Here is a 13,808-nt window from a genome sequence, read left to right as displayed (position 1 = left end):
TAAATGTGTGTCTATCAGCAAACAAACATTCTCGTCTGTAACTATAAATGTGTGTCTATCAGCAAACAAACATTCTCGCCTGTAACTATAAATGTGTGTCTATCAGCAAACAAACATTCTCGTCTGTAACTAATAATGTGTGTCTATCAGCAAACAAACATTCTCGTCTGTAACTAATAATGTGTGTCTATCAGCAAACAAACATTCTCGTCTGTAACTATAAATGTGTGTCTATCAGCAAACAAACATTCTCGTCTGTAACTAATAATGTGTGTCTATCAGCAAACAAACATTCTCGTCTGTAACTATAAATGTGTGTCTATCAGCAAACAAACATTCTCGTCTGTAACTATAAATGTGTGTCTATCAGCAAACAAACATTCTCGTCTGTAACTAATAATGTGTGTCTATCAGCAAACAAACATTCTCGTCTGTAACTATAAATGTGTGTCTATCAGCAAACAAACATTCTCGTCTGTAACTATAAATGTGTGTCTATCAGCAAACAAACATTCTCGTCTGTGTGTGTAATTATAAATGTGTGTCTATCAGCAAACAAACATTCTCGTCTGTAACTATAAATGTGTGTCTATCAGCAAACAAACATTCTCGTCTGTAACTATAAATGTGTGTCTATCAGCAAACAAACATTCTCGTCTGTAACTATAAATGTGTGTCTATCAGCAAACAAATATTCTCGTCTGTAACTATAAATGTATGTCTATCAGCAAACAAACATTCTCGTCTGTAATTATAAATGTGTGTCTATCAGCAAACAAACATTCTCGTCTGTAACTATAAATGTGTGTCTATCAGCAAACAAACATTCTCGTCTGTAACTATAAATGTGTGTCTATCAGCAAACAAACATTCTCGTCTGTAACTATAAATGTGTGTCTATCAGCAAACAAACATTCTCGTCTGTGTGTGTAACTATAAATGTGTGTCTATCAGCAAACAAACATTCTCGTCTGTAACTATAAATGTGTGTCTATCAGCAAACAAACATTCTCGTCTGTAACTATAAATGTGTGTCTATCAGCAAACAAACATTCTCGCCTGTAACTATAAATGTGTGTCTATCAGCAAACAAACATTCTCGTCTGTAACTAATAATGTGTGTCTATCAGCAAACAAACATTCTCGTCTGTAACTATAAATGTGTGTCTATCAGCAAACAAACATTCTCGTCTGTAACTATAAATGTGTGTCTATCAGCAAACAAACATTCTCGTCTGTGTGTGTAATTATAAATGTGTGTCTATCAGCAAACAAACATTCTCGTCTGTAACTATAAATGTGTGTCTATCAGCAAACAAACATTCTCGTCTGTAACTATAAATGTGTGTCTATCAGCAAACAAACATTCTCGTCTGTAACTATAAATGTGTGTCTATCAGCAAACAAACATTCTCGTCTGTAACTATAAATGTGTGTCTATCAGCAAACAAACATTCTCGTCTGTAACTATAAATGTGTGTCTATCAGCAAACAAACATTCTCGTCTGTAACTATAAATGTGTGTCTATCAGCAAACAAACATTCTCGTCTGTAACTGTAAATGTGTGTCTATCAGCAAACAAACATTCTCGTCTGTGTCTGTAACTAATAATGTGTGTCTATCAGCAAACAAACATTCTCGTCTGTGTCTGTAACTAATAATGTGTGTCTATCAGCAAACAAACATTCTCGTCTGTAACTATAAATGTGTGTCTATCAGCAAACAAACATTCTCGTCTGTAACTATAAATGTGTGTCTATCAGCAAACAAACATTCTCGTCTGTAACTATAAATGTGTGTCTATCAGCAAACAAACATTCTCGTCTGTGTGTGTAACTATATATGTGTGTCTATCAGCAAACAAACATTCTCGTCTGTGTGTGTAACTATAAATGTGTGTCTATCTTTAATCATCAAGTTTTTCTCTATTCAGACACCTTGACTCTAAGATTAGAGACAAGATCCATAAAAATGAGACTTCCATGAATATTGCATGTGAGCTGTGTCAATGATCCATTTAGATTTCCCAGTAATTGACAAGGAGGGTAGAAAGATGAGCTTTGTTTGATAACTAGGACACAGGATATTGAGAAATGCCTATGGTAATTATGGCAAAAGAAAGGTGACAGGACACAACACTTTGATCTCTAAAGTTCAGATACAGCTCACTATTTACAGCACAACAAATAATTGCATTAGGTTTCAACAAAGGCCTCAGGGAGTGTCGGTCAATATCTATACACAGGTGACACAAACATTAATGATATCATGCCCATATAAGGATAGTTGGAAGTAAAATGAAATTTAGACTTCAACTCTCTTACCAAAATAAGTGTATGATATACTTATGTATGACATGGGCTGTGCATTCTGTATCAATTCTTGACATCTTTTTTATTTTTAAGGGGAAAATAAAACTGGTAATGTTGATATTCTTGATTGATCTGATTCTGGATATCAAACATGGAGGAAGTAGTGATGTTGTAGAAGTATACAGCTGGATGATTCTGTACATAAATTTGGGTTGGTAGCTATATAACACCGGACTAGTAAATGTTACAATTATTCAACTGATGTATAATTACCTCAGTGGTAGGTAAAAAAAATGTTCCTAGTTCCTACATACCATATTACATTAGGTATTGTATGTATCAGCCATGTTCCTAACATTCCAGCCTACAGCTCTTCAACAGAGTTCTAATACATGGCCTTCCCTATGTAACAAGGTATACCATCATCAACAGTAACAGATTAACTGTAACACTCGGGACTGTGATAGCTTAACAGGTACAGCGATGACCTACACAACCTCAGAAGATGAGGTGTGTGGTTCGACAATCCCTACCCGTCACAAACTGTCACAGTTTGTGTTCCTCAGGAAGGTGAGAATTCGACCAATCTATTGTAGTTGTATCCTTAGGCAAGACACTTGCTTTGCATTGTATGGAATGCAACAGACCTCCCGTATGTTGTTCAGGGAATTAGTCACCATATACAATGGTACTACAAAGATATTCTCCAAAGTGACCCTGACTGGAGAGATGAACCAATTAAACAAGTTTCTCTTCCCATTTATATCTACTGAAATATATACATTATACAAACTGTGAAATCCTCAATTTAACTGTCAAAGCATTTATCAAGTTTGTCAACATCTTCATTATCAAACTATTCTGGATATAAAAGGAGAACTTGTCAAGCAGGTTGATTCTTTATAACAAGACATCTTTATTGAGGATCTAAATACATGTTAGGATGTTTTAGTTTGAGTAATTTGATTCAATACCATACATAAATTGGATAAAAAGACACACTAGGTTTAAATATTACATCATTGACCACCTGTTACTAAGGATCTGATACCTCAGCTTATCATAACAAGAAAAATAATCATAAGGCTAAACGTTTAAGTGATTGCTTAATTTTTTGCAACTGTTTTCATTTTTCAAGATGAATAAATTAAATTGAGTTTTTCTGACATCTATTGACTTCTTGAAATGATATTCCTATTTAATATCTTTCAACTGTGTTTTTATAGTGCCTTGATAACAACATAGAAAGGCAATTATACAATGGATACTAGTGACAATAGCAATATCTTCCAACTGGATGGATATGTGTTCTATACCTAGCCTTAAAATTCTGTTTAGTCATGTGACTTCATTGTGAATGTTAATATACCATCATGTGAATTAAGTGTCAAATTACAGGTTTGTCAGATGTTATAGAAAACTTTGTCAGGAGTGACTTTGACAAAAGGAGAAAAAAAGGGAATCAACTGCTTTATGTTTGAAACTACTGTATGACAATGTATGTTAAGAAATGTTCGTTCCAGGTGTTTGAAACTACTGTATGACAATGTATGTTAAGAAATGTTCGTTCCAGGTGTCGTTGGGTCTGAGAGACTGATATTTTATGTTGTACATTGCATCTTACTGCTACAATCAATTAAAGACAATTTACATGAAAGTGGCTCTTCAGAAACTAAGACAAGTGTTGCATGTATACTTCAGTCATGTTTTATCACCCTTTATATACACAGTTACTGATCTTTGTTTATTACCAATATGTCTTGTGGAAAGGACTATCAGGATTTCCTAAAACACTCAGTCCTAGATAAGCTTGTTGCACATAGAATTATATAATGGTCCCTCCTTTTTGTAAATAATGATAAACAAGAGTATAGGTAAAAGTGATGAATGCTCCACGAAAACGACTTCGTTGGACACAAATTTAACCAAAGGGCAATAATTCTGTAATTAAGAAGCTGTAGACCCTGAATTTGGTAAACTGTGTATTCTCTTAGTATGACCAATGTATCTAACTACCAATGAACTTTCTGGTTGATACTTTTCATAGTTATGTGACATGCTCTCAACAAAATGATGGTGGACAGACAAACGGACAGCGGCTATATGCTCTCCCTTCTGGGAGCATAAAATGTACTTTCATTTGTATATACAGTTGAAACTCTTTGTCTGGAAATCGTTTGAGTTGAAATTCTGTTTGAGTCAAAATAATTTCCATGTCCAGGTTTTTATTTCTTCTATATCTTTGTAATTATAGTTCAGTCAATACATATACAGAGCAGAAAGTCATCTGTGCGTTATCAGGCCAATCCAATTAAATGTTGGTTTCTTTATTAGTGTCATCATCCCATAGCTGTTACTTACCTGTACGTTAAACAGGCAGTGCATTCACACAAGACATGAAAACATGAAGCTTGGGTATGTACATCTTCAGAAAGAATCGAAACCGTCAAACCTGCACTAACATTTTAACAAAATCTGATCCCCAAAATTCGGAGAGAAACCAAGTTTGAGCTTGTTTACTAATGGACTGTGATCGGGCACTTTATCAGATTTACAGTTTGTAAATGCTAAAAGTATTTTTAATTGATAGAGTCTATATCTGTGTGTAATTTGTTAAGTCTAGTGCATGTACAATGCTTTCTGTAACAGGTAAAAACTTTCAAGCGCTGCCTTTTTCATTTCTTTATTTATTTATAATTAAGTCATATCATGTAGTTTAATACATCATTTCTAATAAGATATCAAAAGCAAATTTTATCTTCGTTTTATTGTCATTCCGTAAAATATATGATGTATATGTGCTCTGTCAGTAAGGGTATTGTACACCTGTGTGGGAGGGAACGACGTGACTACAAATGTATTTGATTGGTGTTGTTATTACACGTTTTATTGTTTGGATGAATAAACAATAAAAGGTAGAAATTTGTTTCTGTTTATCTACTTTGCAATTTCAAAGAACAGATTAAATTCTGCTGTTTGTACCACAGTGTATTGTGCTATCATACCCCTACTTTGTTCAACCGTAATCAATGTCAGGAAACTGATATTGTCAACCTTCATTACGGTTGAACAAAGTAGGGGTATGGTACACTTTATTGGAGTCAAAATTTGAAAGAATCAAAATATTTCCCTTGTCCCTTGAATTTTGAGATGAGTTTTGTCTGTATAATAGAGTTATCTTTTATAATTAAGTCCGCCTTCTTTTTACCAGGTTATAATTTTAAATCTCTAAATACTTGTTGTGTTACTTATTACTGTGAAACCACATCAACATCTCTATCCGTGATTAATCTCACACACTGACATAATCACACAATAATTTGCTGATACACTGGACAATTGCCAAGGATAAGTGCTTTTTTGGATACTTAATCACTTTCCCCACTTTAATTAAGTACTACACCAGAAAATAGACACCCATTTTTAAATGTTCTATGGTGTCTACACCCAGGATCCAATCTCGCATCTTGTAAACAAGCTTATGCTTCATTTTGATAACTTCTTTCTAGTATAATGAGAAACAAAGAGCAGTATTTTTGTCAAATTTTTCCTGGGTGAGTCCACCGTACCATATCTAAAATTCTGATGAGCCCAATTACATAGAATTAATGTAGGTTCCCAAAATTTCAGCGCATCCCACAGGAAACGCATGAGTTCAGGACTCAAATATTTGAGTCCAAAAAATCACTTCAGAGTATGATGGAGTGGAACAACATACACTGTTATACAGAAAAAATACAAATATTTCAATAGCATTAATGTGTCAAGAACAGTGCTATGGGCTCATGATGAAAACATACCAATGCAGGTTTTAAAAAATATTAAACCGAAACAGAAAAAAGAAAATTCTGGACAAGATTAAAATGTTAAAAAGAACAAAGGATCATAGCTTCTTGAAATATAGCTAAATCATAATGATGTTCACCAGATCACAATCTAATGTTGTGGTTGTAATTAACAACTTTCACAGAAAATGGTCATGGTTAAAAACTAAGGAAGGAGATATCTGGACTGGGTAAAAATTAAGGTAAGGGCAATAACTCTTCCAAAAAATATAAAACCATAAAGTCATTAAGGAAAACACAATAACATGTAGTGGTTATAAAGCCTTCCAAGTTTCAAAAGAATATGGTTTAAGTCTGAGTAAGGAGATCTCCATACAAAATTAAAATAGGTTAAAAAAGGGCAATGACTCCTTCAGAAAATGAAATGCTATGTATAAAACCACAACTTACATCATAATTATAAACACTACAAAATTAGCAAGAAATTGGTTGTATACTGATAGAGAAAACACAGCACAAGGTTAATATCACAAAGCAAACAAAGGGCAGTAACTCTTTGAACTACATAAGATTCAAACTGCTGTTCAGCAAACACAATTTACAAAGTAATCAGTATGGATGTGTGAATTTACCATTGTACTTATTAACTTCCCAAAAATTCATAATATACTAAAATTAAATTGTGTCAAGGTAAGAACATTTATCATCTAAAATGAGGATAAATCTGACAGAAACCAAAGTGAATATAGAGAAAAATAGGACAGATAATCCAGTCCTATTTTTCTCTATATACAGAGCTATTATTGTTATTCCTTTTGAGCATTATAATCTAAATGTGTCTTGTATTAAACATCAAATTGACAAATGATTTAGTATAGATGGATGTCTCTTCGTAATGAAATTTGTAGTATGATAATTAGTTAATTACACCTATGCCACTTTAAACCTAAGACAAATTTATCTGAATAATACCACGGCGAGTTCATACTGCTCTACATCTGTTCACACCCACTCCCCCGTATTGCTGAAGCATGGCTTCTCATTGGTAAACAAACAACATGAAAGAATTATTTTATAGGTCAATGTGTCATTTTATAGTCATTTATATGTCCAAATAAATTCAAAACACATTCACGCATCTGTAAGCACACACCTGACAATCAGTTACATCAGGGTATTTTTAGCCAGGTGTCTTCAAAATGATGGCTGAATTAGCACCCGAAAAGGCAGGTTCTCACCAATGTCAATCAACATTTATTTGATAAATTAATGAAGTAAATCGTACGTATCTAGGAAAAATTCTAGATTTTTTTTATCGGAGACCTGGCAATTCAATATCTGATCTATGTGTTTGGAAAAACTCACTACAGCCAACTGACTTGCCAATAAGATCACGACCAGGAGGTCAACTCGTCAACTCAGACTCATTATCATTACAGGCAGGCTTATCATAGATACAATAGTTGTTGGTGGTCATCTGCACCAGGCTAGATACCACAAACAGGATACTATAAACATACTTAGTTTGGCACAATCACAATTTAACAGCATGTCACCACTTTTGTCAAATCAAGTAACTTTTGTATAAAAAATGCAATTAGTGCAATCATATTTGAGTTATTGATGGGACACTAGTTCAAATCCATAATCTATTTTCAGTTAAAATCAGGCAGGCATAATTGACTAACTGAGTTTAATATTAGACATGAAAAACCTCACTTACCTAAAATTTGCATAAGAATGAATATCATTGGCAATTGACGTCATTATGCACAATATAAATTTTGTTTTTACTTAAACGTATAAAGGTACTGGTGACTAATGATGAAATATTACAATTGATCATTGCATCAGATGTGGTTTAATAATTAAATAATTGATTATACTTGATTTCATCCGATCACTAATTTTAGTGAAAATGATCACAAATATATGTACAGTTAAAGTACACTGCTTCGTAATTGATTTGATAAAAGTCACATCAATGATGATATGGAAGTATCAAAATCCTTTTCAGATTTCAAAAATGATAGACTCATGAATCACTTTGTATTTTGTATATTAACATTTCAACATCACAATATAGATGTCTGCACAGGGAAAATTTATCAATCAAGATCTACAAGTCATGTTTTATACCTTCAATCAAATACATGAACTGTTTTATAATACCTCTGTTTGTTTCTGGTGGCAATATACCACCATACAGTTTATTTATCTAATTTACATGTAAATATAAACAATTTAACACTGGCAATAATGATAACCTTTTAATGATATATGTATACATCTGTTATCTTTGCGTACCTGTGTAAATAATTCTGACACACAGTAAGGTGATTTAAATGGAATTAGCTCGTGTTTTGATTAGCCTACTTGGATAAGTTCCCTCTGTGTAAGTCGCCAACTAGTACACACGTTACTACATAGCTCACATTCTTCACACAAGTAACTTTCATTAATCATTACACTCCCTTTACTACATAATATGACTTAAATACCCGCAACACCTCACATAAGAAATCTTATCTGGTTGGCTGTTGAAAACGAAAAAAAAAAAAACATTCTGCATTTCACAGTAATATTTTATCCAAAAAATTTCAGGTAGAAGTACGCCCTTATTCATGAAATACAATTCCTGTTGACTAGATTCTATTTTATGTGTCTCTATGAAGGTTTTTAAAAAAATGTTCTCATGCAGCGGACTGGAACCAAACTCTTGTGAATTCACTAGCGACCCATTCATTGGTTTACAGGTATATTTAAATTATGGCTTCTCATAAGATATAATTTCCAAACAAATTTCAACACGATTTATATCACTACCGTCAACATTAAGTCGTTGATTGCAGCAGTCAACTTATTGATGTGTTAATGGCTATAAAATTCCTGAGATATATGTGTTCAGTTACGATCTATATATACATCGACTGGCCTAACCCTAACATAGTAAAGTCCACTGTGTATCGGAGCTGGTTACAATGGATAAGACAACACCCCATTCAACCCAACATTCTTTCAAACGCCACCCTTACCCCGTTACATGGCTGTCGACAGTCCCTGTTTTTAGATTATATCTGTACAATTTAAAATCTCAGACAACCCTGATACAGACATGATATACAATAAATATGGTCTGGCGACAATACACTCTGTAAACATTAACCGCATTAATTCGTCAGGTGTGTAAAAACTCTCTTTCTGGGCGCTGTAATTGAAAGTGTACATTCACTAAGTGGAATGTAACGACTAATAAAACGTATACATCTAACAAATTTGCTAAGTTCATATTTCTCACCTTTCTGGCGTGGGTAACTGCAACATTTGTTCCACTCATATCGGACTGACGGCTACAACTAACATGGAGGCTGAGAGGTATATTTATAGCCCACAGAAACAACTTCAGCAAACTTCATCCGTTCCCATTTTCACTCGCTGACCTATGACCTTTTCGCCATGTGACGTCACCAAGGTAGCCTAGTTCTCGTCGAACACAGCAGGTGCCCGTATGAATTGACAGCTAAATACCTATATCGGTCTTTAGACTAACAATGCTATGTATGTGGGTTGAGATTGTAATAATAGTGATTATAACCCTCTGTAAATTCTACGTTTACCGCAGAGACAGTCTGATATAGAAGTCTTCGTTTTCTCAAACCGTATAGCATAACACTGCGTAATCGTAATATGTCTACATATTTACTGCATGACTTGGTTTCAACAACGAGCTCGTAAGCTCGTCTCTATTTTCTTTCCAATGTACATGTATAGACTAACTTTTTAAAAATTCTGCATATGTGTTACATCGAGCACATATGTTTTGACGAATAACAAAATTTTACCACAAAAATGTCCTTGACGAATTCATGTTCGTGACTAAACCTAGTGTAGTGAAGTCGCGGTAGGTTACCTGCCAACAAGCTTTGCGGCCGATGATACAATTTTATCATCCAATGGCCTATAGAACTTATATATTCTAGCGATAAAAAATAATTTGAAACAGTGTCACAAGTCGGATACTTCATTGTAATATGGCTCAATCTTTTGAAAATCTTTATTGAATTAAACACATTTTCACAAGTTTAAATCAAGTTCATGTGATTCTATAAAAAAACCTTTTTACATTGATGCCAAATAAGCTTACCGTAATTTAAAAAAATATCGGAACATTTATATCAGAAGACTGCAATCATGGAATCTTAAAGCATGTTTATAATTAATTATTTATAAATAAAAAATAAACATAAAAAATACTACGAACTTAAATATTTAATCATACGTACTTTCAAGTCCTTAAGAGGATAGAGACTTTAAAAAACACATATCAGATAGAAATTACTTTGTATGGAAAATAATGAAGAATGGAACGTTCTGTATAGTGTCGATAGGTGGTTCTTATACAGGGGTGTTGTTGAAGACAGGTTGACTTTTATACGGATGGTCATTATAGACGGGTTGGATGGTCATTATAGACGGGTTGGATGGTCAGTATAGACGGGTTGGATGGTCATTATAGACGGGTTAGATGGTCAGTATAGACGGGTTTTGGTCTTAGTTTTTATTGATACGTGGTTTTACATGATGTTACAAACAGAAATTTTTACATGTGACCTTAATGAACAAGTTTAATAATGATATGTATTGCTTGCTTAGCTCAGTGAATCGAACTCTGCAACGTCATGCGAAAGTGTAAAGTAGGGTGCGAGGATTTTTACTAAAGGCTGTTTGTTACTCGGGAAGCTGAGAATTGTGATCTTAGGAAAGAATTGTCACGTTTAAGTAGCGTGCGGAGGACATTCCGCATGTTGTGCAGTAAGATAGCTGCAAACTATTGTAAGGAAACCTCGTCTGAAAAAAGTCCCCGGATGTTCACGTGACAGTATGCAGTTAACATGTATACTTGTTTTAAACGTTTAAATGTATGTACATATTATCTATAGTCTAAATTAACACGCTCACCGATAGTCTTGTACATTTATCGTATACAAACACACATACATTATTCAAGTCTTTTCGAGAGTAAACATGTTCTGTATGTAAAGTGGCGAATAACTTTCCTCTCGTACACTGAATATGATCTACAATGACCTTGACCCGAAGAAATGTAGGTACTTGGTATGCGGTATGCTAGCTATTAATATTTCAACGCAAACATTTTATCTGTTCTGTCTCCAATACGGCTGACAACACATTTAATACTGTAGAACTAATATACACTGGATATTGTTCTCCCTCGACCAAAATCTTCTGATGAAATGTAACCTTTTTCCTTCTATCAAATCAAGATAAAGCAAGCAGATTATATATTATTTATCTATAGATTTTTTTCCAGCGCTCAAAATAATTTAAATTGAGTGGTATAACTACGATCTACATTTCTACTTAATTCCAAAATATTTAAGACGTTCAGAAATTACAGTATGTCTCAGTTACAATATCACCCACTGAAAGGACGGACGATCACTTACAGTATGTCTCAGTTACAATATCACACACTGAAAGGACGGACGATCACTTACAGTATGTCTCAGTTACAATATCACACACTGAAAGGACGGACGATCAATTACAGTATGTCTCAGTTACTTACAGTATATCACACACTGAAAGGACGGACGATCACTTACAGTATGTCTATCACACACTGAAAGGACGGGCGATTACAATATCACACACTGAAAGGACGGACGATCACTTACAGTATGTCTCAGTTACAATATCACACACTGAAAGGACGGACGATCAATTACAGTATGTCTCGGTTTCAATATCACACACTGAAAGGACGGACGATCAATTACAGTATGTCTCGGTTACAATATCACACACTGAAAGGACGGACGATCAATTACAGTCCGTGTTTCTGTCCGATATTCTTATCTCTTTATTGATACTTGTATACCGTTAATTACACGACTGGACCTTTAAACTGCCTTGTACAAAAGATAAAAATACAATAACCGGTTGTGGGTTTACTGTATGATATCAACCTCTACTAGTACACAAGGTTCAGGTCATCCAGGTTCAGTCTTGGAATTGACACCGTTGGAGAGACCGATTTCATACTTGTCGTAAATATATTACGTAAAACACGGGATCAATTTCAACCGATATACGTTGCCAGGTATTGTCAGTCATCTGCTTAGTGAAGTTTCAAGTTTCAATAACGATGTCCGTTGGTATTGTATTTCATCGATCCAAGTAAGTTGTTTTATGTATTCATGAATGCACTCTGTACCTGCTATGTACTTGTGAAATTTAATTTGGAATTTAAATAGAGTCTGAAATAAGATAATCAAGGAACAAAAACCCTGAATGCACTCTGTACCTATACATTTTCCAAGTGTCTAAAGTTGTCTGATTGTTTTCACTTAAAATGTCAACATGGTTTTGTTTTCTGTATCAAGGAGACAACATACTTATTATAATTGTATCCTAATGCGTTTAATCCGCCGGAGATTTATATACGGGTGTGGTTGTGAACGCTAGGAAATAGTATATGATATGCATGTATATCGTGTTCTATTCTTAGCTTTATTTGTACGTAAGTGTTGGCTGTCTTGTGTCTTTTTACGGCGCTGACTTCCTGGTAGGACTTATACATACATACATACATACATACATACGATTGGCCTCCCAAATATATTATAAAATGTAGGTACCTTTAGTCTACCTTAGCAACACATACTTGTACCAGTCACTTGGAATGGGGACGTAATGATTCTAAAATCATTTCATTTAAATCTGTTGATATTTTAATATTTAAAAGGAAATCGATTTGGTTCGTCCTGTAGGTACTGTCCAGATCGTCCCGTAGGTACTGTCCACATCGTCCTGTAGGCACTGTCCACATCGTCCTGTTGGCACTGTCCACATCGTCCTGTAGGCACTGTCCAGATCGTCCTGTAGGCACTGTCCACATCGTCCTGTAGGCACTGTCCAGGGCGTCCTGTATGTACTGTCCACATCGTCCTGTAGGTACTGTCCAGATCGTCCTGTAGGTACTGTCCAGATCGTCCTGTGGGTACTGTCCAGATCATCCTGTAGGTACTGTCCAGATCGTCTTGTAGGTCCCAGGTCCCATTGACCTCGATATAGCGTGTTATCAATCATCAAACTATTATTTGTAACAAACTAATATTTCTAAGACGAAAACAGGCAAAAAATTCTCAAATGAATTTAGCCATCAAACAGGCAAATTCTTTCATGCACAGTGTAGTGTTATTTGTTGACATCGTCACAAATTTGAACCCCACATTCTAGTATGACTCGTCCTCTGAAAGGCCGAAAGTCCTTGACATTTGCTGTAAAACCTGTTACGTAAATAAATAATTCCACGGGTCCATAGATTTTGATTTGATCAGTGCAGACTGTCCAGTGTCCAATGTCCAACTCAAACGTCAGCAAGCGAGTTTCTCCCTGAAGAGAGGACAGAATATTTACAGTCTAACCACGCTGACCTTCATCATGTTTATGTGGATTGGGTAAGTGTTGACAAAACATGTTTTGTCTCAATAATAAAATTTACACGAAGCCATATTTATATGAATGGTATTGTTGAAGCACACTACGAATTCACACTCCAATTATGATATTATTAACGGGTGGGATTGGAACGCCAACCCCCAATAACAATCGGTTATTTTTGGTATAATAGCACGTGATGACAGCATGGCTATATAGGGGATTGGTTAATGACAGATACATTTC

At 34.7% G+C, this 13,808-nt stretch overlaps 1 protein-coding gene across 2 annotated transcripts in view; it reads right to left on the bottom strand.

Moving 5' to 3' along the window:
- The window catches only part of LOC132561638 (rhophilin-2-B-like), a 31,421-nt gene extending 21,900 nt beyond the window's left edge, over window positions 1-9,521 (bottom strand). For both annotated transcript variants that reach the window (XM_060226340.1, XM_060226341.1), the window contains exon 1: window positions 9,397-9,521. In XM_060226340.1, coding sequence (XP_060082323.1) covers window positions 9,397-9,435 — 39 coding nt within the window. In that variant the 5' untranslated portion in view covers window positions 9,436-9,521. The remainder of the gene's footprint in view (window positions 1-9,396) is intronic.
- Window positions 9,522-13,808: the final 4,287 nt, after the last annotated feature.

The sequence above is a fragment of the Ylistrum balloti genome, unplaced genomic scaffold (genome assembly GCF_031769215.1).
Source record: "Ylistrum balloti isolate Yb309-2 unplaced genomic scaffold, AGI_CSIRO_Ybal_v1 Utg371248, whole genome shotgun sequence".
Taxonomy (NCBI): domain Eukaryota; kingdom Metazoa; phylum Mollusca; class Bivalvia; order Pectinida; family Pectinidae; genus Ylistrum; species Ylistrum balloti.
The sequence above is the reverse complement of the archived record's forward strand: the minus strand, read 5'-3'. Positions and strand labels throughout refer to the sequence as shown.